Source organism: Salmo salar, chromosome ssa24 (assembly GCF_905237065.1).
Source record: "Salmo salar chromosome ssa24, Ssal_v3.1, whole genome shotgun sequence".
NCBI classification, from domain to species: Eukaryota; Metazoa; Chordata; class Actinopteri; order Salmoniformes; family Salmonidae; genus Salmo; species Salmo salar.
The window spans coordinates 19,333,992-19,360,589 of NC_059465.1; the positions used below are offsets into that span (position 1 = coordinate 19,333,992).

Below are 26,598 nucleotides of genomic sequence, written 5' to 3' on the forward strand. Positions count from 1 at the left end.
ACATGTAGATCCACACATGAACATGACACATTTTATTATCCCTTAGGGCCATTCAGTGTGTCACAAATTGAACAATGAAGCCAGTTAGCAACTGTGAATATAAAGCAGGTTGAACTTATTCAGCTGGTTTCACAGGTGGAAAAATAATAAGTTGTTCTTTTCTGTCATACTGATCTTTGATTTGATATACTTCAGAACGTACAAGTTCCCTCTTCAAGTGGGATTTTTCCGTAACACCTTTATTGTTATTCAAAGATCTTGTTTATTAGAATTGTTGCCCGGAAGTTACTCAAGCATTTTCCCTTTGTTATTCAGAGGCAACCACATATTTTTTCCACTTCATTGAGAATGTTTTCTGATGTTTTGTTGATTGACAGGGCTACCCGCAACTCATACAGCCATGTCCCCATGTTTATTTATTTGTCTAACTCCCCCTCCTATCTCCTCCACAGACAGCACTCTGACTTTTAGTGGGAGTGCCTCATGCAATCATATGTTTTATTAAATAACTTCATATCCGTTTTGTCTAAAGAAAGGCCCCTTTTTCAAGCTGGTAGGGCGTACGTGGTAGTTAAGACTGTATGATGACACTATATTAGATGACAGTTTTTTCTGCCAAGAGGGTGTAACTGAAACACTAAACTGTGCAAAGAAGAGAAAATAAAATACTGTTTCAGCGTTTTATTCATTCAGTTTCTCTTGTGTTGCACTTTAAGTATTCATTTTCAAAAGCTATATTTTCAAGATACAGTAAGGTGTTTATTTCTACATTTGATTCAAACTGTGCTTTGTTCACACGCAAGATTCACATTATCTCTGTCTAAATTCAGTGAATCTTAACACTGAATATAATCCCAATTTAGCCGGTTTTAATGCTCACATGAGCACATTTTAATTGTTCATACTGATAATCCTGTCATACATTATACAGTTCTGCTTTATAAGACTCCCCAAAAACACGGTCAAGAGGAAAAAGAGGAAACGTGTATCAGTGCATCTTCCATTGTGTGTTTACGGTTTACATGGCTCCCTAAAATTGTGCCCAGTCCTTTGATTGTAATACCTTTTTGTGTTCTCTGTAATGCAGAGGTTTCTTTTAAGGAGCATTATTACCGAGAACTTCAAAGCCTGCCAAATGCACTCTCCTCTCCTCTTAAAAACATCCTTATATTTTCCAAATGGACAGGAAGAGGCACTCGCTGGTATTGAGGTAATGTTAATGCAGTGCAGCGCTTGTTTTCCACATAACCCTGTTTGTCCCCGGTGACTGAGCCAGTACAGTACTCAGCACTATTAAGATCATTCATATACAATTCTAGATTAACTCTATTTTCACTCTAATGAAAACTGAAAAGGGAAGAGTGCCATGCATGACAACAATTTTACTAACTACCCTGTAAAAATTACTTGATGCTTTCCACATTTGCTTGAAGCAATTCATTATTTTAAAAACGGAAAAAAGCTCTGGTACACAATGTTAAGTTTTACAATCCAGTACAAAATGTAAAGTTACAGTAGTATCAACTATACCCTCTGGCTAGTTTATTCCCAATTAGTGCAGTTGGCATGCCAACGCAAGATTACTGTAATTTACCTAAATCACTGTTAAAAATGTAATATACTCTATTGTCCCCTGTATTGGACTGTGCAAAATAAATTGAGTCTCTCCCATTCTGCCATCACACATTTTATTGATCCAGTTAGCAAGGCAAGCACTTTTTAACTGTCTGGTGTTTTGTCAGCTGAGGATGCACAGCAGAGCTCCTTGGAGGATTGGAGGTCCTTTCCTGTGATGTAAACCCTATACAAGTGAAAGAATGTTGACTTTATTTAATATGTCCACCAGATTTGAGGAGTTTTACGTGTATGAGATGGTTTTCATTATGCATGAACCATACGTTGAGCAGAGGCATGCATAGCTGTAGACAGCTGGAAGTAACTCGAGACTCTCAGTCACTTATCACTACTGGCATCCCTGCCATTTCCCATAGCCATCCTCAACCAAGAAGAATTCACCCATTGTTTTCATCTCTGTGGGCCCTGTGTTAACCCAGCAATGCCTTGCTGATTGTTGCAGAGATATTTAAGAAAATGTCTTTGTCCACATAAACCCGCATCTTGTGACATCCAAGCTCTGTGTGTGTGTGTGTGTGTGTGTGTGTGTGTGTGTGTGTGTGTGTGTGTGTGTGTGTGTGTGTATTGAGGGGGGTTAGTTGATAGGGTTCGAGAGAGCAGCTGCACCTGTCCTGTATGTCAGCACAGGGGACTGGAGCAGACACTGAAGTAGAGAGATGGTTTTCACACCACTGCCCTCACTAAAGTTGCTGACTTTGCAAAGACAACAATAACCATGGTGCTCTGCTGTAGAATGGCCAAGGCCATACTACAACACCATAAACTGGGCGCCTGGTCTGTGTGGGCCACGGATTATCTCTTGACTGAGCCCTGCTATGTACAGGCTTACTGGCCTTCCTCATGTCCCCTGATTCTTTTGGGTTTAGAGTTTCCAGGATGCTTTTTGACTGTCTGTTTTACACATAGAGACAGGATCCCCCGTGGGGGTTGTTTAGAGGTTACAGGGGTAGTAAAAGGTCAGGGAGAAACTGTCAGACTATTTCCTTTCTCTGTCCTTGGGAAACTGCACCACAAGTCTTTTGCATATTTTTAGTGTCCGAGCTGTTTTTCTCAGAATGAATCCACAGGAGAAGTTGCAGTTATTCCCAGTTTATAGGATCTTTCATTTCTCTCATGGATTACTTTTTATAGTTTTTTTTCTTTCCCTTTTTCACATAAGATCCTGTCCAATATAATGGACAGTCTGGAAGCCATCATTTTTATGTGTTAGTGTGTAAAGCTCTGGACCATAAAATTACTACGCAACCTTCTTCAGGCATTTGCCTCGTGCTCCTGGGTACCAACCGTGTGTCTACAGCTGTGATTTGGGTGTGGAAGGAATGAATGTTGTGGAAAAATAGGCCCATGTTATTTCTAGGCTTTTCTCTCCACCGTCGGTGAGACTATACTAATGGGCACAGGAAAAATCTCTGTATGCTGATCTACGATAATACAGTATCTTTATTTATTAGCTCAGAGAGAAAACACTCTAGGTGAAAAATAGATACAGGGGTTATTTTCTGGTGATGTGGAATTATACTGAAGGCTCTCTTCAAATGTCGAGGTCATCATGTTTGAATGGACAACTTGTTTTTATTTTTCAGTGTTTTAGGGCTGGCATAGATATTCTGTTTTGGTAAAAAGCAAACCAGGATATTCAATGAAAGGCTGACCCCCTTTCCCTCTGTGACGGATCAGTCCTTCCCAAGGCCTTGCCAAGTATTGAGAGGGTGCATTCAGATGTGAAGGTACTCATAAACCTGCTGAGCGGTCATGCTCATTCACATTCAACCTGTCTGAACCGTCTGACCAATCGCATGGAAGATAGTCCTACCTGCTGCTCCACATTCCTTCTTTGTGTTTAGGAATCACACATGCATCGCAATACCTCCCACTACTTCACCACGTTCTGTCTTTATCTGATGATGGACACACTGACCAATCACCCCACAGTAATAGTTGATAGTGAAGGTCACACTGTTGTGTTAAAAAGAGCTACTGTAAAAAAAAAATATAAAAAAAAATATATATATATATATATATATATATACTAACAGCACAAAATACTCCAAAACAGAAGACATATTTGCGCACATTAAAATTGTCTTAGCCAGACTTGTTCTTTTCTCCACTAATTCTGCAACGCAATTATCACTTAGTGAAAGGGATCGTATGTGCCAATAAAAACAAGTCATTTCTGCTTAGCACTGGCCTACTTACTTTTAAATGCTTGGCTGTGCAGCTGCACCGTGCTCTGAAAAACAAACAGTGCCGTGCAGCTGGGCTCTTCAAGACACAGCAAAAGGGGAATTTTAATCCCATGTTTTTTTTGTTCTTTGGCACCGGTCAGATTTATTTGGTCATAAAGAGAGTAAAAGCACCCCACCATCTGAAGGGGCTGGGGAAGTGGGAAACCAAGTCATGCCAGACCCAGTTGTAGACAAGAAACACAACGGGCCAGGAAATGTATTCTGAGGGGTCAAAGTGCACCCAGAATATTCAAACCATACATAGACTAATCAGCTCAGATAGTGGCACATTACTAGCATACCTGGAGATTTTAGGCAGATAGCACAGACCACTCATGATGATGAATACTACTCTGGGTTTGTTATCAGTGTAGAACAGATAACATGCAGAAATACGGGTTTTATAATAGTGACATCAATGACAGTGTTGTTTGTCTCATAAAACATTTGACAAAGTACTGAAACCAATAGTTACATGTCTCCAAGATCCATTTCCTGCAGCCTGATATGAAAATAAACTATCCATGGACCCCAAAAGAATGCATTTCCAGCTGTCACCTCCCCCTCCAATAGTTTCAATCTGATACCATTAGGGCAAGAAGGGGTGAGGGTTGAGACTCAAGGAAAATACAAGATATGTAACTCAAACTACAAGTACTATGCTCCGAATCGCTGTTGGATGAAAAACAAGCCACGTGTAACACCTACACTGAATCATATTTCAGTTGCATATAACTTTAAGCCTTCACACAGATACAACTACAAAGCACTCAGAATCATTTTCTGTTTGCAAAAAGTTTGAATGCTTGTTCGAAGTAGAATTTCAATCTATTGAGTAGCAATTGGTTCATAGCAGTCAGAGCTTTAAGGACTTTGAAAGCTGCAGTATTATTACACAAATACTGTTAACAAACTATTTTGCATCTTTATAATTTACTGTAATGTACTAGAACAACCTGTGTGTTGATGACACAACAGATAACATGTCAAGATAAACATGCAGTAACCTGACAATATCCTGGCCAAAGAGCATCTGGAATATCACAGAAAGCTCAAGTCCTAGTACCATAAAAAAATATGGATGTGTCTCTGAGAATGTCCAGAGACCGCACATAGACTCGTCCAAATCCCTCAAGACACAAGGTTTGAGGACAGACTGGAGGTCTTAAATCTCTCTTTGGTTAAAGTGCACTAAGCTCAAGGGAAAGAGCATGTGTACACTGAGCAATAGAGAAATAATTCACTTATTCCCCTGTAAAGCAAGCAGGGCATTTGAATCCCACATCAAACTAATTTAGATTAGGATATGCACAACAATTTACGATAAACTATTTAAACATTGTACTCTACTGATTTAGATGTATTCTTAAACCTCTGCACCACAACCCCTCTGGCTGTCATACACTTCTGCCACTTCTGTTACTCTTTAGAAAATGACTCTTACCCTTGTATACTTGGCTTCCATTATTCCAATTTTACCTGAGGTGCCCACAGGTACCCACTGTGGCTAAAAAGCTCCTATGCACTTCTATCCCCCTGTACACTTCAGTTGAGTGCAAGCATAATAGCGTTAGCATACGCCTCAGCTTGAAGAAAGGTCTGGGAGGATGATGCGTTATTGTTTAGATAAATGCTAATTATTGGGAGAGATCATTACATTATCATACTGTATATAGGTATGCATGACCGCAAGCAGTCACGGTCAGCTGCTGTGCATCAACCTTCATTTTTCAAAGCATAACAGTTTCAAGAGAGCGCAAGTCTGAGACATTTCTCCGATTTTTGTAATGGATGTCTGCTTCTTCTTTGTATGTAAAATTCCAAGTCGTACTATGAGATTCAAAAACTAGCTTTGTATACACAATGTCACACAATTGTATTTAATATTCTGTTGATAAAGCTGTTAATTTATCAACTATTCAGCATGATTTTCAGACAGGACCTTCCAGTATAGACTTTGCCAGGCCTGTCGTTCTGTAGCTGAGGTATAAGCAGCATTGTATGCTAGAGAACCCAAGACACAAGCAGTCCTTTCTTAGTTGTTTTTTCTATTTAATGATCTGCGTTACCCCCAATTTGGTCAAAATGTAATTCCCATTCTATGTCCCCCTTTGAAGGAAATCACTATATTGAAGTACCTAATTAAGACATACATAGAACGCGAAGAGGGAAGAGTGGTCTACTCAGATGAAAAAATAACTAAAGGCAGTAAAGTCAGGAAGTTTATTAAGAAATAGTCGGACGTTCTATTCTAACCAGAAACTCTACTTTAGTTCGACAAAACTCTTGAAATAACGGTGTTTCAGAATAAAAGAGAGAAAGACGAGAGCAAGAAGAGTACATTTTAATGTTTTCTTTTCTCTAGAGGGGAAGGCTCTTTATCATGCTTCACATCCAACCTCTCACCTCCCCCTTTGGGCCTTTAGAAGCATCCTGTGACCCCTGACCCCTGGACAATAGAGGCCAGGACGTTTCCCAGTGAGCAGCGACGTAGCCAACAACAGGAACATGAGGGGTGCTCCTGGGAAACAAACTGTTTATTGTGCGACAGGATGGACAGGGCCCTCACTTACTTTCACACAAACCCGTACACACACACACACACACACACACACACACACACACACACACACACACACACATGCTCACATACATACACACTCACAAATGCCTCCTGTTGATTCATAAAATGCAAGAACAGCTCCACACGTCTTGTCAGCTGATGTATGCACCGTCCAAACCTGCTGCTCTGAAATTAGCTATAGATTACTTCATGTTTTGATGTGCTATTGTTACACTAAATAGGGATACGCCCGTCACTTATCTGTGGGATTCAGTGTCTGCTCATGTGGGGGATGGTCCCTGGTAAGGAGTGTGTAGGAGGGAGAGAGGGAGGGAGAGAGAGAGAGAGAGAGAGAGAGAGAGAGAGAGAGAGAGAGAGAGAGAGAGAGAGAGAGAGAGAGAGAGAGAGAGAGAGAGAGATGTTAGTAGATGAGGACATGGCTAGGGAAGACCATTTTGTCTCTGCTCACAAAAGATTGCATCCGTCAGAGTGCATCATCTAAACAAATGTAAGGACTTTTGTTATTTTCTTTTTTGTTTGCCTTTTGCCTTTCTTTTTGTATAGGTTGACTGTGCCCTTTTTTTAAGGTTGACTCATGAAGTAATTGGACTTTCTATCTTTTGTTGTTTTTATTCAATAAGACATAAAAAGCCCTCTGTCATGGACACAGTCAATAGAGAGGGTACTTCTTTTGTGGAGAAATAAAGTGCCTTTTCTTACCAACCCCCCTAGTTCATATAGAATATATCCAGTTGGGAACTACATTTGTCCAAGCACTACATTTGAATAAGTTGACGAATACAACGGCCAATGCATATATCAAAAATTCTGTCCACCCTTTAGAAAGAATATATACATCATCTATAGGAAATACGAGTAAAGAAGTAAATAGAATCTTCCAAATTCCACACTTGTGTGGTGGTAGTATTCAGAAACAGATCTTCTTCTCAGAATGGAAGGTGAGAGCGGCAGCATGGTGTCAATAAACACACGGAAAAGTGTACTAGTACCGCCTTCTTTCTGCCTAACACCAAAACATGCCTGAGAAAACGAAGATGAGATGTAGTCTGGTCCCATGTTACAGATTTTTTTATTATCACGTGGCTGGGTTGGTTCAGGTAGTCAACCGTTTACATCTCTGACTGATGTTTTTTCTGATTAGACTAGCACTTGGTACTGCCACCGTCTGTCTGTTTGAGAGGAAATCCCTTCTTTGTTTCTCAAGGAAGCTTAGCGAAATGAGAACCTGAATAAGTCATCAGAAGTCAAACGGCTGGAAAGCATTTACTAATGCTCAGGCTGTGATTGTTCCAGATACAGCAAAAACTGTGTTAGTTAATGCTAAGGACTATACCTTACCTAAGGCTCTGGAGACTACTCATAGCAAGGGCAGTGTAGTAAAACAACTTTTCCAGCAGGCACGTTGTCAGCTTTGCAGTTAAAGACAGACAGAAAGACAGACACAGGGGGTACAACAAGGCTCCTCCCTAAAATGCTTAACCCCCCAAGGATCACTGGCTATGGTTGAGTGTGTTTCAAGTTTTCCTCCTTTCTCAACATGCTCAAAGTCTGCATGTGGTGGGTTGAATATCAACATAAACTACCATTCAAAAGTTTGGGGTCACTTAGAAATGTCCTTGTTTTTTAAAGAAAAGCACATTTTTTGTCCATTAAAATAACATCAAATGTATCAGAAATACAGTGTAGACATTGTTAATGTTGTAAATGACTATTGTAGCTGGAAACGGCAGATTTTTAATGGAATATCTACATAGCCGTACAGAGGCCCATTATCAGCAACTGTCACTCCTGTGTTCCAATGGCAAGTTGTGTTAGCTAATCCAAGTTCATAATTTTAAAAGGCTAATTGATCATTAGAAAAGCATTTTGCAATTATGTTAGCACAGTTGAAAACTGTAGTGGTGATTAAAGAAGCAATAAAACTGGCCTTCTTTAGACAAGTTGAGTATCTGGAGCATCAGCATTTGTGGGTTTGATTACAGGCTCAAAATGTCCAGAAACAAAGACCTTTCTTTTGAAACTCGTCAGTCTATTCTTGTTCTGAGAAATTACGGCTATTCCATACGAGAAATTGCCAAGAAACTAAAGATCATGTACAACGATGTGTACTACTCCCTTCACAGAACAGTGCAAACTGGCTCTAACCAGAATAGAAAGAGGAGTGGGAGGAGCCGGTGCACAACTGAGCAAGAGGACAAGTACATTAGAGTGTTTAGTTTGAGAAACAGACGCCTCACAAGTCCTCAACTGGCAGCTTCATTAAATAGTACCCGCAAAACACCAGTCTCAGTGTCAACAGTGAAGAGGTGACCCTGTGATGCTGACCTACTAGGCAGAGTTCCTCTGTCCAGTGTATGTGTTCTTTTGCCCATCTTAATATTTTATTTTTATTGGCCAGTCTGCGATATGACTTTTTCTTTGCAACTCTGCCTAGAAGACAAGCATCCCGGAGTCGCCTCTCCACTGTTGACGTTGCCAGTTGAGGACTTGTGAGGGGTCTGTTTCTCAAACTAGACACTCTAATGTACTTGTCCTCTTGCTCAGTTGTGCACCGGGGCCTCCCACTCCTCTTTCTATCCTGGTTAGTGCCAGTTTGCGCTGTTCTGTGAAGGGAGTAGTACACAGCTTTGTACGAGATCTTCAGTTTCTTGACAATGTCTTGCATGGAATAGCCTTCATTTCTCAGAACAAGAATAGACTGAAAAATTTCAGAAGAAAGGTCTTTGGTTCTGGCCATTTTGAGCCTGTAATCGAACCCACAAATGCTGATGCTCCAGATACTCAACTAATCTAAAGAAGGCAAGTTTTATTGCTTCTTTAATCACCACAACAGTTTTCAGCTGTGCTAACATAATTGCAAAATGGTTTTCTAATGATCAATTAGCCTTTTAAAATTATAAACTTGGATTAGCTAACACAACGTGTCATTGGAACACAGGAGTGAAGGTTGCTGATAATGGGCCTCTGTACGTCTATGTAGATATTCTATTAAAAATCAGCCGTTTCCAGCTACAATAGTCATTTACAACATTAACAATGTCTACACTGTATTTCTGATCAATTTGATGCTATTTTCAAAAAATTCACAAAAGCTCTGACGAAGGCCGTGAGGCCGAAACGTAAGCTTATTAAATATCAGTGATACTATCAAGAGCTGTGTGAAGTTTCCTTTTTCCTTCATTTTAATGGACATAAAATTTGCTTTTCTTTAAAAAACAAGGACATTTCTAAGTGACCCCAAACTTTTCAACAGCAGTGTATATAGAGAGGATTTGGCTCCCTCTCTCCTCATCCAATGTCTCATCCAATGTCTAGGAGGTCTGTGTAGGGCCGTAATGTGCATAGCTCCTTGGGGGGATGGGTACTCATGTCTGTCTGAGACTATGAGGGTCTGTCAAATAATCTTGGGGGAGGGTGGGGCGGCTGGCTGCTCTAATTGTTGCTACAATGGTCTCCCTGATGAACATGCTGATGTAATCCTGTAGAGGACAATGGGCTCTTATTTAACAAAAAGGTGCTAAAATTGTTTCTGATGGCCTTGTTTGACTTGGCCCACCTCCTCTTCTGCACATCCCCTTCTTCACATTGTCAGTTACGGTGTTATAGATTATACCTTTCAAGCAAACGGTGTGTAGGCTAGTTGTTTTTTGCATAACATATTTGTAACACTTTGAACTACCAATGTGTAATGCATTGCCATATTATAAAAGGCCATGAGTTGTTATGATTTGTTATAAGAAGTCTTACATTGTAGTGCAATATGGGTGCAGTAGAACGCAATATAGATTCATTATACAAAGGCGGTTGGAAGAAAGTGTTACTTTAAAAAGTTATCGGAATGCTTTTGATTGATCCAATTAGGAAATGGTAAGCACAAGAATTAATGAAAAGCCTTCTTAAGAAATGTCCATATTGGAATCTCCAAAGTAAATAATATACCCCCACTCCTATAGGGGGAGCAGTCCCGCTGAAACTATGAAAATACCAGGGGCAGATAGCAGGTCTCACCCCTGAGTTATGTCTATAAATGGCATGTCTGGGATCCTGGGCTTTTAACTATGTTAATCAGGTAAACAAATAAATGAGGCGTTATTGGGCAAGGACCCCTGCTTCTAAATGAGACACCCCCTCAACTGTTCACCAATTAATCCAATTAAACACTGCAGTTCACTCTGGTAACTGTTAAAGCAAATAATGCCATTTAATGAGTACATCCCTGAGGCCATAAATGTTTACACCACTGTATCATAAGATTTGAACATGCCCCTCACACAACAAACCAATGCAGGCTAATGCTTAGTCCTGCACCAGCTGGTTTGAATTTCCATTGTCTAAGATAGGGAGTAACTACTGTAGACTTTTATATTGCACCATTAAAATGTATATATGAAAATATATACAGTGCCACAAAAGTTGTCATCTATGCCTTGGAAATATTTGTTCTATTGTTTTGTAATTTTCATTTTTCATACTTCACAGTAATGTGTGGTATGATGTCCCATGGTCTTTATTAATATATCTGCTTGGTCAAAAAAACTATTGTTTGGATTGCTGGTCTGAGTCCATGTGGTTTGTTGAGGTTAGAACCAGGCTCAATAAAGAACCATTCTATTCATTATATTTCTATGCATTTTAATCCTATCCGATAGATGAAATTTGGATAGGTAACTTTTGAAAAACTGTGCCCATGGAACTCTTGCTAGTCAGTCTGGTCTACCTGTCAGAACCTTTATAGATCAGGGAGGTTTAGTCAATCTGAGAAGGATTTGGTTTGTCGGATTGGTAGGTTGTGGCAAACATCATCCACACGAGTACTTACACTGTCATGAGGAATAGTTGTGAACTGATTCAGACCTCCTTTAGACTGGGTCAATGGGCCATCATCTGCCACCTAAACGTTGACAAACCAAATAAAATCAGAGTCAAGGAAATTGGCCATGAATCAGTGATTGCACTGCACATAATGCCCCTTTTTCAATAGCCTAGTCAAAGAAGGATGGGATTGTGCCCAAAGATGCTGACTTCGCTGCAAACACGAGAATTGGCTGCACACACAATTGAGTGTATAATCAAATCAAGAACATTAATACAGGGAGTGTACACATATCTCTCTGTAAGTAGGAATTATGGATCTTTGTTCCATATAACAACCTCTGAGAACAGCCATGGACTTGGTTAAGGTAGAGCACCTCGAGGGGCTCTCAGAGGCTGAGCTCAACTTTAATTGGTTGAGTGTTTATTGGATAAATCAGACATAAGCAGGACCCATTTGAAATGATTGTGAAAATGATTGTGAACATATGTGCATTGTCACAGCAGATTTAGCTTGGGGTGCTGGCGGAGACTAACTCAATAAAGGAACATGTTAAAATATAGCTTGGGTATGAGAAATGAAATGACAAGAACCCTTCGTTCTTGACAGTGGGACAATCCTCTGATGAAGACTCTTGGTCCGAGAGAGACATGTCATAAGAAACAGACACTGCCATGCTCTCAAATTACACCACTATATTACATTGTCTTCAGTTGAGAGAGGTCAGCCAACCCGCCACCCTACCCATATCCTACCTGTCCCTGGGCATCCACACCAAGACACATACATAACTTTAGGTCTGGGGGCACCAACGTTGTAACTAAAAACTCCCCACTACAAGGGATAGGTGGGGATTTCCCTAACCGCTAGTAATGGGTTACCCAAGAAACAAGGAAACTGTACTTATTCTCTGCCAAGAAAGTATTTTTTTTTTATCCATATCACCCTGACAGACCGTCCTAGACTCTTAGAAAAAAGGGTTCCAAAAGGGTTTTTCATCTGTCCCCATAGGAGAACCCTTTTTGGTTCCAAGTACAACCCTTTTTTGGTTCCAGGTAGAACCCTTTTGAGTTTGTGGAAAGGGTTCTACCTGGAACGAAAAATAGTTATTCAAAGGGTTTCCCCTATGAGGACAGTCAGAGAAACCTTTTAGGTTCTAGATACTGTAGGAACTTTTTTTTTAAGAATGTAGATCGGCTATTGGTGCAGGATGTATGATGGGTTAGGGCTCTCTAGTGGTAGTCACCCAGATAATCTAAGTTTAAAGCCCAAAGTAGCCAAACAGTGCACATTTAAATTTCTAAGAGGGAGACAGTGGTGGAATGACTGTGGGAAGTTTTTCGAGCTGAGGCTTGACGCCAACAGAGAGTGTGGGGGAAACAACTCCATGCTGAATGTTCTTAGCAAGTAGGCAGAGTCAGCACGCAAGGACCCTGCTGCACAAGGCCTGAACTGCTACCTCTACTGCTGGGCTGGCTGAATCTGATTATAGGCATGCCCTGAGGACAGGCAGGTCATTGAGAGCGCGGAGATGAGCAAACAATAGATATTATCTTAAGGAATCTCTAGCTTTCCAAAGGAAAATGGTCCTCAGTGTCACATTGACGATGGGATCATCAACCTGACATTGAATCATTCATTTAAGAAGGATGAACACTGCCACCCATTCATAGATACTCACTAAAATAATGAGAGCTCTTTTTTCACCTTTGTTTAAGACATATAAAGGGAAACTCATAGGGCTTTGCAAGACAAGGCTGTGCAGAAATTGGAGGATGCAGCTGACTCACAGATGAATACGCCTTTACAATGATTGGATATTGACTGAACAATCCCTTGGTCTATCACCATTGTACTTGACAAAGCTATATAGAAAAATCAATTTTAAAGCAAATGTATACATTTAAAAGTTTCTGCTATTGAATGTGCGTGACTATGTAGTGTAGCCTATTGTTGGCTAAATGTTTCATACATTTCTTTAGAACCTAACAACTTGCATAACTGTTGTTTTGTATCATGCTGAAGAAATATAATAGAATACATCTAGAATATAGATGCACCGAAAAATAAGAAATTTAGATATATTCTACTACATGCTTATAAATGGCAAAAAAATATAAATCCAAGGTGTTTATGCAAACTCTGCAGAAAAATTACTTGCACAAATTTGGGATCCAAAAATATTTTTCTCATCCCTGTCAAACTGTGTGAGAGTGGACCCCTATACTTTTGAAATATACACAAATATTGTTGACAAACAATATGGAGCTTCTTAATAGCACTATCAGTATACTTCTGATAATGGTGGGCATGATTCGTCAGCTGAGTGAGTTTACTGCAGGGCCCTTAGATTAGTGGGCCCTGCTTATCCTTGAAGTCAAACAGGGACATCTTGTGGTCAGAGGCTCACATGTGGTTTATGAAGTTTTGTATGTGCTGCTGTGTGCTAAATGGTTGCAGATTACCCCTGTAAATGTATGCTTAATATGTTAATTTTTTTGAGCTCTCCATTAAAATGAATTGGAATGTCTTGTACCTACCACATCTTGGCAGGATCAGACTATTTTTGGAATAACCCTAAATCATGTTGAAAATCAGCTAAAACACAATGATAATCTGCACCACACCTAAATCAAATATGAATCAATATTAACCAAAATAGGAGAAGCATATAGATTTTCTTTACTTACAAAAGTAGGGCAGTCAATAAATCGATGCTCATGTCTATAAAATAACTGCCTTCATTGTCAGATAGGTAGCTAGGCCAAAAAGCGTAGGCCTAATAATTTGGAAAAGGCTATAAGGCCACATCTGACGCCCCAAAACGATTTTTAATTTCAGAATGTATAAAAAATTGTTTACGATACAAATATCCATTAAATTGATCAGATACTCTAGAGGCCACTCTAAGCATGAAAATAAATGTCTTCAAAAAAGGAACGGCAGTCGGGAGGATGTAAGACCGTATGGCACCTAAGTTTTTGTATGGAGGTCAATGAGTGTTTAATTTGGTTAAAAAAACATTGAATAGCTTATTTGATACGTGGGCTTATTTGATCAAATATACGTTTTGTAATGATTAGGTTGTAAAGAGTGTACTGATATAGGTTGTTATCCCGCCAACCTTGAGAAAAAAACACTATATCGGCGTTGTGCCTGGTCGTCACTAGTTATTACAGCCACAAAGTCATAAAACCCGCCTATTTCTACAATTTATCTTCTGAAAATGTGATTTTAAACATAAACCTAACCACACTGCTAACATTATGATATTTGGGCCCTGTTATCCCGCTCGCTTCGCTTCTTCCTGTCTGGTTAGGGTCAGCTGTCCAATGCATTTCTCGTCTCGCGATATTCCGGAACTCCTCTCCAGCAGCAGTCTAAGGAGAGAGGGGGTGAGAACGTTCTTATATTTTACCTCAGTGGGTGAGAAAGCTAGCCAACCTTCTACGGTGGATACTACTGTTATATTCGAAAGATCCCACGATAGTTGCATTATTTATATACACAAAGTAACTGGTTTGAAAAACATCGTAATTTAACCCAAATTATCTGTACCAGTGTATTAGAGAGACATCTAATTAAACGAGCAATGGCGTTGAAAAGAATTCAAAAGGTGAGTGTTTGTTATTGTTTGCTTATTTCTTCCTGTCATCCTGCGTTGCAACTAACGGTAACGTTAGTCAACTAAATAGTTATGCTTACGATCAGTAACGTTATAGTTCTCCACATTTCATGTAACACACTTATTTGAGCCCCCCTTGAATACTTCACATATAGACAAAGACGAGTAACCAATGGTGGCCTTTTGCAATTGACGCATTGCATGCTAGTAAGCTGTTAGCTAGCTAACGTTAGCTTAGCAGGACAGTATTTTTTTTTTTGTTGCTAGTTAGCGGTCCTCCAATCTAGTTAACGTTAGATAATGTAAAGGGGCCTGTTCCCATTACATTTGGTTGGGGTACAAGTAATATAACTACATTGTGTGTATTTTCTTTTTTAATCACTAGTTAGCTAGTCATTTATTTGTCAGACGAACCCGGTGAGAGTACAATTTAGGGCTAGCTTGCTAATGCTAGCTAGCGGTAGCTATCTTTTGCCATCTTTGCCCCATCATGAATGAGTGTGCTGGAAACTAATGCGCACGCGTGACATATGACAGCTGTTTGCAGGTTGCCAAATACTGAACCCCAATGTCAATGTTGCCATATATGGAATGGCAAATGGGGCACTGGGGCAGGCAAGTGTATTTATAACAGAATGGACAGCGTTTGCATAAATAGTTAACTAACTAGTGTACTGATTTTTGTACAACAATAACAGTGATGTCATACCATATAAACTCAAATGGTACACCGCTAGTAAACACCATAACTGCTAACGTGACTTTGGTGAACAATTTAAACTGCAGTGGGCTGTTTTTATTTTGTTTGTATTCTCACTGTAATACAAGTTTTCATTAGTAGGGATATTAGTTTAGTAAATTTGGCAAACAATTGAAACAGTGGTCTGTTTTTCATTTTGTCTCTATTCTCACTGTAATCAAAGTAATACAATTTGTAGGGTGTAACATTATCATCACTTCACAGTATGGTACAGACGGGGCCTGTGTAGTAATTGGTCATGTTAGCCTAAATGTCAAATTTGAGAAGAGGCTCTGATAGTTAATGTTGCTGTTACACCCTTCACCCCAACTCAGTGCTCAACCAGACAACCGTTGTCAAACGATGTGGTGTAGCCTATTTCACAATATCTGAATAATTTGTTACATCAATTTCCTCAGTCAGTGTGTGACTGTCTGAATCAGGGTCGTATTCACTATAAAACAAACAGAAGAGAACAGACCGAAACAGGTAGGGACTACCAGTCCAATAATACGACCGAGTGAACCCAGATGTGACTACCTATGCCAAGTTTTTTTTTCTCCAAGATATGCAGAATTGCAGAGACAACAGCAGCCTGTTTAGAAAAAATATACAGTACTTGTCAAAAGTTTGGACATCTACTCATTCCAGAGTTTTTCTCTATTCTTACTATTTTCTACATTGTAGAATAATAGTGAAGACATCAAAACTATGAAATAACACATGGAATCATGTAGTAACCAAAAAAGTGTTAAACAAATCAAAATATATTTTATATTTGAGATTCTTCCAAGTAGCCACCCTTGCCTTGACAGCTCTGCACACTCTTGACATTCTCTCAACAAGCTTCATGAGGTAGTCACCTGGAATGCGTTTCAATTAACAGGTGTGCCTTGTTAAAAGTTAATTTGTGGAATTTCTTTCCTTAAAGCGATTCAGCTAATCAGTTGTGTTGTGACAAGGTAGGGGTGGTATACAGAAGATAGCCCTATTTGGTAAAATACAAAGTCCATATTATGGCAAGAACAGCTCAAATAAGCAAAGAGAAATGACAGTACATCATTACTTTAAGACATGAAGGTCAGTCGATCTGGAACATTTAAAGAACTTTGCAAGTTTCTTCAGTACAGTCGCAAAAACCATCAAGCGCTATGATGAAACTGGCTCTCGTGAGGACTGCCACAGGATAGGAAGACCCATAGTTACCTCTGCTGCAGAGGATAAGTTCATTAGATTTACCAGCCTCAGAAATTGCAGCCCAAATAAATGCTTCACAGAGTTCAAGTTAGACACATCAACGTCAACTGTTCGGAGTAGACTGTGTGAATCAGGCCTTCATGGTCATATTGCTGCAAAGAGACCACTACACTACATCCTTTGCACCCCAGTATCTCTACTTGCACATTCATCTTCTGCACATCTATCACTCCAGTGTTTAATTGCGAAATTGTAATTACTTCACCACTACGGCCTATTTATTGCCTTACCTCCCTAATCTTACCTCATTTGCACACACTATATATAGATATTTTCTATTGTGTTATTGACTGTAGGTTTGTTTATCCCATGTGTAACTCAGTGTTGTTGTTTTTGTCACACTGCTTTGCTTTATCTTGGCCAGGTCGCAGTTGTAAATGAGAACTTGTTCTCAACTGGCCTACCTGGTTAAATAAAGGTGAAATATAAAAAATAAACTACTAAAGGACACCAATAAGAAGAGACTTGCTTGGGCCAAGAAACACGAGCAACTCAAATCACATTTTATTGGTCACATGCACATGGTTAGCAGATGTTAATGCGTGTGCAGCGAAATGCTTATGCTTCTAGTTCTGACAGTGCAGTAATATCTAACAAGTAATCTAACAACTTCACAACAACTTCCTTATACACACAAATATAAAGGGATGAATAAGAATATGTACATATAAATATATGGATGAGCGATGGCTGTGCGACATAGGCAAGATGCAGTAGATGGTATAGAATATAGTATATACGTATGAGATGAGTAATGTAAGATATGTAAACATTATTAAAGTGGCGTTATTTAAAGTGACTAGTGATACCTTTATTGAATCCATTTAATAAAGTAGCCAGAGATTTGAGTCTGTTGCAGCAGCCTCAGTTAGTGATGGCTGTTTTACAGTCTGATGGCCTTCAGAGAGAAGCTGTTCTTCAGTTTCTCGGTCCCAGCTTTGATGCACCTGTACTGACCTTGCCTTCTAGATGATAGCGGGGTGAACAGGCAGTGGCTCGGGTGGTTGTTGTCCTTGATGATCTTTTTGGCCTTCCTGTGACATCGAGTGCTGTAGGTGACCTGGGGGGCAGGTAGTTTGCCCCCGGTGATGCGTTGTGCAGACTGCCCTACCCTCTGGAGAGCCTTGCGGTTGAGGGCGGTGCAGTTGCCGTACCAGGCGGTGATGCAGCCCGACAGGATGCTCTTGATTGTGTATCTGTAGAAGTTTGGGTGTTTTAGGTTTAAGCCAAACTTCATCAGCCTCCTGAAGTTGAAGAGGTGCTGTTGCGTCTTCTTCACCTTGCTGTCTGTGTGGGTGGACCATTTCAGATTGTCCGTGATGTGTACGTCGAGGAACTTAAAACTTTCCACCTTCTCCACTGCTGTCCCGTCTGTGGATGGGGGAGGTGCTCCCTCTGCTGTTTCCTGAAGTCCACGATCATCTCCTTTGTTTTGTTGCCGTTGAGTGAGAGGTTATTTTCCTGACACCACACTCCGAGGGCCCTCACCTCCTCCCTGTAGGCTGTCTCGTTGTTGTTGGTAATCAAGCCTACCACTGTAGTGTCGTCTGCAAACTTGATGATTGAGTTGGAGGCGTGCATGGCCATGCAGTCATGGGTGAACAGGGAGTACATGAGAGGGCTGAGAACGCACCCTTGTGGGGCCCCAGTGTTGAGGATCTGCGGGGTGGAGGTGTTGTTTCCTACCTTCACCACCTGGGGGCGGCCCATCAAAGTCCAGGACCCAGTTGCACAGGGCGGGGTCGATACCCGGGGTCTCAAGCTTAATGACATGTTTGGAGGGTACTATATGGTGTTAAATGCTGAGCTATAGTCAATGAACAGCATTTTTACATAGGTATTCCTCTTGTCCAGATGGGATAGGGCAGTGTGATGGCGATTGCGACATCTGTGGACCTATTGGGGTGGTAAGCAAATTGGATTGGGCCTAGGGTATCAGGTAGGGTGGACGTGATATGATCCTTGACTAGTCTATCAAAGCACTTCATGATGACAGAAGTGAGTGCTACGGGGCGATAGTCATTTAGTTCAGTTACCTTAGGTTTCTTGGGAACAGGAACAATGGTGGCCATCTTGAAGCATGTGGGGACAGCAGATTGGGATAGGGATTGATTGAATATTTCTGTAAACACACCAGCCAGCTGGTCTGCGCATGCTCTGAGGACGCGGCTAGGGATGTAGTCTGGGCCGGCAGCCTTGCGAGGATTAACACGTTTAAATGTTTTGCGCGAATGCTGCCATCAATCCACGGTTTCTGGTTAGGGAAGGTTTTAATAGTCTCAATACAAGAGAGCCAAGGAAACGGTTAGGTATGCAAAGGGTCATAAAGTTATAGCAGCAATCTACCTCACCAAGCAATGTGTGAAGAATAAGAGCACCACATTGAAGCTGCCCAGCAATACCCGTTGGGGTGGTGTTGTCATCATGTTTGACAGTCTCCTGGAGGGGAAGGAGTCTCCAAGAAATGGCCATATCAAGTTTGCTGATATGGACTACTGCTATAACTTTATGACCCTTTGCATACCTAACCATTTCCTTGGCTCGCTTGTATAGTGTATCCATTGTTTTCACTACCATGATGTCCTTGAGGAGCAGATTCAATGCATGAGCAGCACAGCCAATGGGTGTGATGTGAGGGTAGGATTCCTCCACTTTCGACCAAGCAGCCTTCATGTTCCTCCTGGATGATGTATTTGGGGAAAGAGTGGTAAGCAGCCTGAAACTCCTGAAACCTATAGCAGTAGCCATTGCATGGGTTGGGGAGACAATGCCATCCTGTCTGATGTTCAGACTCCGCTTGCAGATGTAAGAGAAGAAATCCATACTGTCCTGCCCACTTCACTGTTACTCCAAGCAGAGGAAACTGCAGTTCTGAAATACATCAAAAAGCGTGAAGACTTCTGCCTGAAGCCCACACACGCCTCCGCGTACATGTTGGATCCCAAGTATGCTGGCACGAGCATCCTGTCTGGTGCAGAGATCAACAAGGCCTATGGTGTCATCACTACTGTGTCTCGCCACCCTGGCCTGGATGAGGGCAAAGTTCTTGGCAGTCTGGCGAAGTACACTTCCAAGCAAGGGCTTGGGATGGAGACGCAATATGGCAGTCGTGCCAACATATCTCATCAGCCACCTGGTGGAAGGGACTTTGTGGATCTGAGGCTCTTTCCCCTGTTGCCTCCATCATCCTCCAAATCCAACCAACATCAGCCGCCTCAGAGCGCAACTGCTCCTTGTTTGGGAACACACACACACCAAAGCACGCAACAGGCTGACCAATACAAGGCTTGGAAAATTGGTGGCCATCCAGGCAGATTTGAGGCTTTTTGAGCCTGACAATAAGCCATCCTCAACAAGGTTGGAAAGTGACAGTGAAGATGAGGCCTCAGTCTGATGTTCAAGAGGTTGACATTGAGGAGGTCCAGGGAGAAGACATGGAGGCCTGAGAGGAAGAAAACCAAAGCTTTAGTTTCTAGACTATCATTTTACAGATGTATGTTGAAAACGTTTTTTGGAGATGCGATGGATCATTGGGGATCATTCAATATTCCCTTTCTTTTGTTGTTCAGTGAAATCATCCCATGTGAAGAGTGAACTCATTTAGTCCAATTCATAACTAAATTGCCAAATTTTTTTCTATTGGAAGGATTTAATCATTTGCAATTGTCTACTTATGATAAGGTAAAAGGTTTATGTTTCTGTCTCCATATGGTAAATATATCCAATGCAAAAAACATCTTTTGGTATTAATTAGCATATATTTCCGTTAATTCCCATGTATTCCCGTTAAATCCCACGGAAAGTCTCCACCTCTGAATATTCCCCAAAATGTGCAACCCTAAATCCTAGAATGAGTATGTGTGTCCATGCTTTGACTGGTACTGTATATCTGTAACATATGACACAGGTATATATCCATGACAGAATTTTTTTCCTTATCCGCCACATTGGCTAGAAGTGGACTTAAAAAGGTAATTTATCTATTATTGTTCATCTCTTTAGGAACTGACAGATTTGCAGAGGGATCCGCCTGCACAGTGCTCAGCGGGACCAGTTGGAGATGATTGTAAGTAACTATGTGATAAATCCTATATATTGATAACATGAAGGACATATTTGCCATGTTTTTAAAAACAGTCTGTGCCAGTCTGTTAGACATTCAGTAGTGTGAAATGCACACCTATACTACATACATTGAGGTAACTTTTGATGGGGACCCATGCAATGGGCTAGGCTATGACATTGCATTGTTCTGTATTAATTGTAACCCATTTTACATTTTATTTAGTGTTTCACTGGCAGGCGACAATAATGGGTCCGGTATGTGATTTAATTTCCCTTTTCTCTTATTAACATGTAGCTTAGCAACAATTAAGCTTTTACGGGTATTCTTCTCCTTCTAAACATGTTTTTCTTCTATTCTTTTAGAATGACAGTCCTTATCAGGGAGGGGTGTTCTTTTTGACTATACACTTCCCTACAGATTACCCCTTCAAACCACCAAAGGTGAGTTTAAAAAGCACATAAGATCAGTTTACATTAGGAAACAATTCATAGTGCTAGCAGTATGTACTGGTTGATAAAATATGTTTCAATTCAATTGCAGGTTGCGTTCACGACAAAGATCTACCACCCCAATATCAACAGTAATGGAAGTATTTGTCTGGATATATTGAGATCTCAATGGTCGCCTGCACTCACTGTATCAAAAGGTAAGCCCCTATGAATGTTTGTCTACAGTAGAGCTGGGGATGATGAGTAGAAAATTGATACCGATCAAACCAATTATTTCAGACATTTTACTGATATCGATGCACACTATAAACTATTGTTCAATTTATCGTTATTGTGAAAATTCAGTCAATTTATCATGGATTTTTGTCCATATCGCCCAGCTCTAGTCTATAGGATCTGACATGAGGTTGGAATTAAATATTTCCAGGGATTACTTCAATAGAACTTATTATTATTATGATGAGGGAAAATATATTTAAATATAATGCATAGGACCTTTTCAAATGTTAGCATTGTTTAATGACAGAGAAACAGCATATCTCTCCAAACATGCTTATTTTAGAACTGTAGGCATACACATTTAGCTGGTTTGTTTACAAGCCGTAAGGCTTACCATTTTAAGAAACAATTGTTTGACCTAGTCAATGTCTCTCCAGGTAGTTAAGTTTTATTATTCGTATGTAAAGGATACACATGGTATACACCGTCCAACAAAATGTTTACTTGCAGGTTTCTTCTCGACAATGCAACAATAAGAAATAATAAAAGATAAGAATACGAATATAAAGTAAATTGCTCAGTAGAATGTCACTTTTTTTTTGCATAAGTATAGTACAGGAAGGCACAATTTATAATCTAATATTTATGTGTTTTGGGAAGGGAGTATTGGGGGGCAAGTGTTTAAATTGTGCAGTATTTAATAATACGTCTGGTAGCAGCAGTTGTGATGTGTGTATCATGAATGTACTGTATATGGGTGTGTGTGTGGTAATAATGTACAAGACAATTAGTTCAAATTCAGCAATCCATTGTTATTTTCTACTTAAAATGGTTGTCAGAATAGTAAATATATTATTCTTAGACTTGAAGTGAAATCGTTATCATGTGCCACTTTGTCTCTCAGGTGAAGAGGTGGTCAACACAACAACTGTTGTCATAGCAATATGGGTGAAAGCTGTAAGCTGTGTGTAGATGTATTAAAGGCTCTTAGTTCCCCTAAAGAAAATGCATGGTTAAGAGCCGTTACAGAAGTATTTGGCCTCCTTTTTGCATAATAAAATATTTAAAATAACATTTTTATTGACATGTTGTGGGTGTCTGCAGTGTGAGGGGTTTCAGATGTAGTTATTGAATATTGATTTTTTTGTCCATTTTTTTGTAGTTCTCTTGTCAATCTGCTCTCTGCTTTGCGATCCGAACCCAGATGACCCTCTTGTACCAGAGATTGCACACACCTACAAAGCTGACAGGGAAAAGTGAGTGTGCCATAGTGTTTGATTCCTTTGCTTTGAAACTCCAGCATACTGGTATTCCTGAATAGGGCCTACTCCACTAACAGTTAAATGTATCTTTTAATGCTGACATTTTGGTCAGTAGACCTTCATTTGATACCAACGTTTCAGTCAACCCTGGTGAAGGTCTAGAATACCAGTGTGCTAGTTGTGTTTTTCAGGTATAGCGCAAACCTTCCATTTTGTTTTACAGGTACAACAGACTAGCAAGAGAATGGACACAGAAGTATGCAATGTAAGAATGCCTGTGAAATGAAAACACTAAAAGAAGAAACACATGTTTAATATTAACACAAGGCAAATGAACAAGAGGGGAAACATAACTACACACTTTGGTTGGAGAAGGAAGCGATAAAATAAGGGACAGTGCAACCTGGCTGCTAAGTGCCGAGCTGCTACCATGTGCCATTCTTCATGACTTGTATGGATCAGCTGAGCAAGGCCTAAGGGACTCCTGAAAGCACTCCCTTATGGAATACTGGAACCTCCCCATAGTCCAGACCACCACACCCTGACTTTAACTATTACTACTTCTATTGTGACTTATCATCAGTGTTACTATTCATATTCTTATGATCACTTGTTATTATAATGATATCATTGTGTTATTCTACTGAATGCTGAAACATTGGGTTTTGAATTTGGAGGGGACTAGTTAGCAGCTTGGTTCTCACTCCTTTCAAAGGTACTTTCTTTGCCCCTCTGAATGTCTTGTATTACTGTATGTTCATGTATTCGGTGGCCTTGCTGTATTATTGTAACAACCTCCTCTCAGACGTTAGAAGTGAAATTGAGTTGGAGTGCTCAGCACATAATGGTGCATGGCTATATGCAGCAGCCTGGTTCAATGGCTCACTAAGACTCTGGAGATGGTTCTACCCAAACTCTCACACCCGGACAAAATGTGAGACGATTCAGACAGTCATTCTTTATCCCCCTGAGCCAATTTAATTTTATCCGTCAATGTATTTGGAAATGTCCCAAATGCAGTGACAGGTGGTCCTTGGAGAGCCTGGAGAGAGGTGCTTTGAAGGTGAGCTGCCCTGGGTTGGACTGGCATCTGTGCTCATGGGCAAGAGACCAGGGAGAAAGTTCTGGAACCTCCACCACTTCTCTCACCTGTGTCGTCTACGTCCCTGCTTCTTGTCCTAGATCCATCCAGGGCTAGCATCTTACTTCATAAAATCCTACTGTAAGGTAGCACTTAAACCCTGGTAAAGCTCATCTCTGAGTTGAACTACTCCCAGCTATACACTTGAGTACACGCATAACAGAATGTAAACTTGTGAGATTGGGATGGTTCATGAGGCTGGCGTTAGAGTGCCACCCTGTAAATACAGTAGCTCAGGTATATATTGAACTCACCTGTCTGAAAGGGCACTGTAGTGACCTATGTTGTGATGAAAATGACCAGATCTGTGTTGCACACTGACATGCTGCTTTAATCCAGAAGTTGTCTTTGGAGACTTTATCTGACATGGGTCATTCATTAGCTTTCCCTACTCAACTTCTTGCCGTTATCACAGATTGTTTTACTGTACAACACTATGATGTGAATGTTTTCAAACAGTTTTTGTTCATACATGCTATTGCTTTGAATATGCCATTGGTTAAAACTGGAGTCATTTTTAATTTAGATGGGAGCTTAAAAATACATTCTTTAATGACAGCTGTTGCAGATCTATGAATGAACATGTTTTTTTTGTTTTGTTCAAGTGGGTAACTTGAACTCATCTTTGTTTATTGTGAAGTTTCATTAGGTGTTTCACAAATGTTTCCCATGCCTTTTACATCTTAACATAACATGAGCTGTAACCTGGGTCGTGCCAGCTGCATATTTGTTATAGCGCAGGTCTTGATTTTGTTCTTATCATTGGAACTTTACTTTCTCTTTATTTTTAGAGGGTCTGCAATAGTGCACATAGGCAATACATTTGTAACCTAGTATTCTGCAAGCTTGATTGTAGTTTTTTTTATGCCACTAAAATGACCACCGTTGTGATTAATCTGGCATTAGTAATATCAAATTTGAAGTAAACATAATCCAGTGGAGGTGCTGGACTAGTTAGACTGCATCTGTCTTGAGCTATAAATTGTCTGTTGCCATGGAATGGGAATAAAACGTATTGGGTGGGGATAATATGAGGAATTTGGTCATCGAAACGCTTCATGGATTTAGTGAAAGATCATTTAGGTTGATTGGGGTGGAAAAGAGGTTCTACTCTAGTCTACACTGTAGCCTGGTTTGATTTAGGAGCCCGATACATACTGTCATTATGAATTACATTTAGAATTGGTCATGAGGCTATGATTTTGACACAATGCTTTTTCACAATTGTTCTACAATTTAGCAGCAACGAATTGAATATCCACTGAATACAGTCAATCATCTGCCAGTCAAACCATTTCTTAAAAAGACTGAGGCAGTGAGTAATGCCACTGGACAAAACGTATTTCTTCAGCTTGCTTGATTTTGCTCCGTATATTGCTTTGTTTGTTTGGTTATTTATTTTTGTAATCTGTCTTCCAGTTGTCCGTTTTGTGTGCAGTCAGCATCAATCCATCAAATGTTTCTTTCAGTATGACATCCTGGTTTGATCCAAAGAGATACAAACTGAATGATCTCATTGGTCCAATGGGTTCTCAATGGAGGTCATGATAGGCAGCTTGGCATGCTTTGTACTCTGGAGAACATTTTCACAACCATTTGTCAGATATCAGGGATTTCTTTACATTTCATTTGCCTGACACCTCTGACAAAATCTTAGCCTTAACCATCATTTTGTGTATAGATACTGTAAATTGCTATCAGGGCTTGTTTTCCCCTAAATGGAAATCAATTTCATTATATCATTAGAGACTTGCAATTAATATGTAAATTGGACAACTAATTTTTTTAATGTACAGCCTTGCTAACTTGAAATTCAGGACCAGCCTTCATAAATAAATGCATCTCAAATTTCTAGGTATGTCATTAAGACTTCCCATAACCAATTATCTCCCCTTGCATACACATGACAGAAAATAACAATTGGGTTGTCAATTAAAGAAAAATAAAACTCCTTTTTGTTTTATGTTTCTGAAATTAATTCCATACTCATTTCTTGCCTCATCTAAAACTATTGTAAAATATCCGTTACCTCATCTGTGTAGTTTTCAGTGTATATTTTTTTCTCCATGTCTGGTCTGACGGGCTGTTATCAGGGTTTTATCAACTTTGTAACAAATAATGAAATATCAGAGATTAGGGAGTTCAGATTTCTACTTCATGGTTGCATATACGGTGCAGACAAGACGGTTAAGAAAGAGTATGGCCAAAGAGAACCAGCTGAAGGTGATGTTGTATTGTCAATTTTTTCAGAAACAAGTCGGTGGATTTCACGAAACACAAACAGTATGAAGACTTGGAAAATGTGCTTTGTGTTCTATGGAAAACAATGAATGACGTAGAACTGACCTTCCATGGAGTTGCATTTTCCAGAGAATGCATAGAGCCCCGAGTTGGATATGCCTTTTTTACGATGCCTATAATTTAACACATTTGCCACTAGAAATGTGTTAAACATCCACTGCATTAGTTAGCAAGATTACTAGATACCTACAGTAGTTCATTTAGCTAACCAAACCATCAGTCCTTTCTTGCTATTTTGAAAATCAAATTCAACAATGTGAATCTTTTCAATACGACGTT

The 26,598-nt window shown here is 40.0% G+C and overlaps 1 protein-coding gene across 1 annotated transcript; it reads left to right on the top strand.

Moving 5' to 3' along the window:
- The first annotated feature begins 14,606 nt into the window (after window positions 1-14,606).
- ube2d4 (ubiquitin-conjugating enzyme E2D 4 (putative)) lies at window positions 14,607-25,981 on the top strand. Its single transcript, XM_014172029.2, has 7 exons — window positions 14,607-14,876; window positions 20,884-20,947; window positions 21,170-21,201; window positions 21,310-21,387; window positions 21,488-21,593; window positions 22,778-22,871; window positions 23,101-25,981. The coding sequence occupies exons 1-7, from the start codon at window positions 14,853-14,855 to the stop codon at window positions 23,144-23,146; spliced, it is 444 nt and encodes a 147-aa protein (XP_014027504.1). The 5' UTR covers window positions 14,607-14,852; the 3' UTR covers window positions 23,147-25,981.
- The last annotated feature ends 617 nt before the right edge of the window (window positions 25,982-26,598 follow it).

Coding starts and splice junctions, on each gene's coding strand:
- ube2d4 (XM_014172029.2), top strand. CDS start 14,853: ATGGCGTTGAAAAGAATTCAAAAG. Junction 21,202..21,309: donor AGGCGACAATAATGGGTCCG/GTATGTGATTTA, acceptor CTATTCTTTTAG/AATGACAGTCCTTATCAGGG. Junction 21,388..21,487: donor ACCCCTTCAAACCACCAAAG/GTGAGTTTAAAA, acceptor ATTCAATTGCAG/GTTGCGTTCACGACAAAGAT.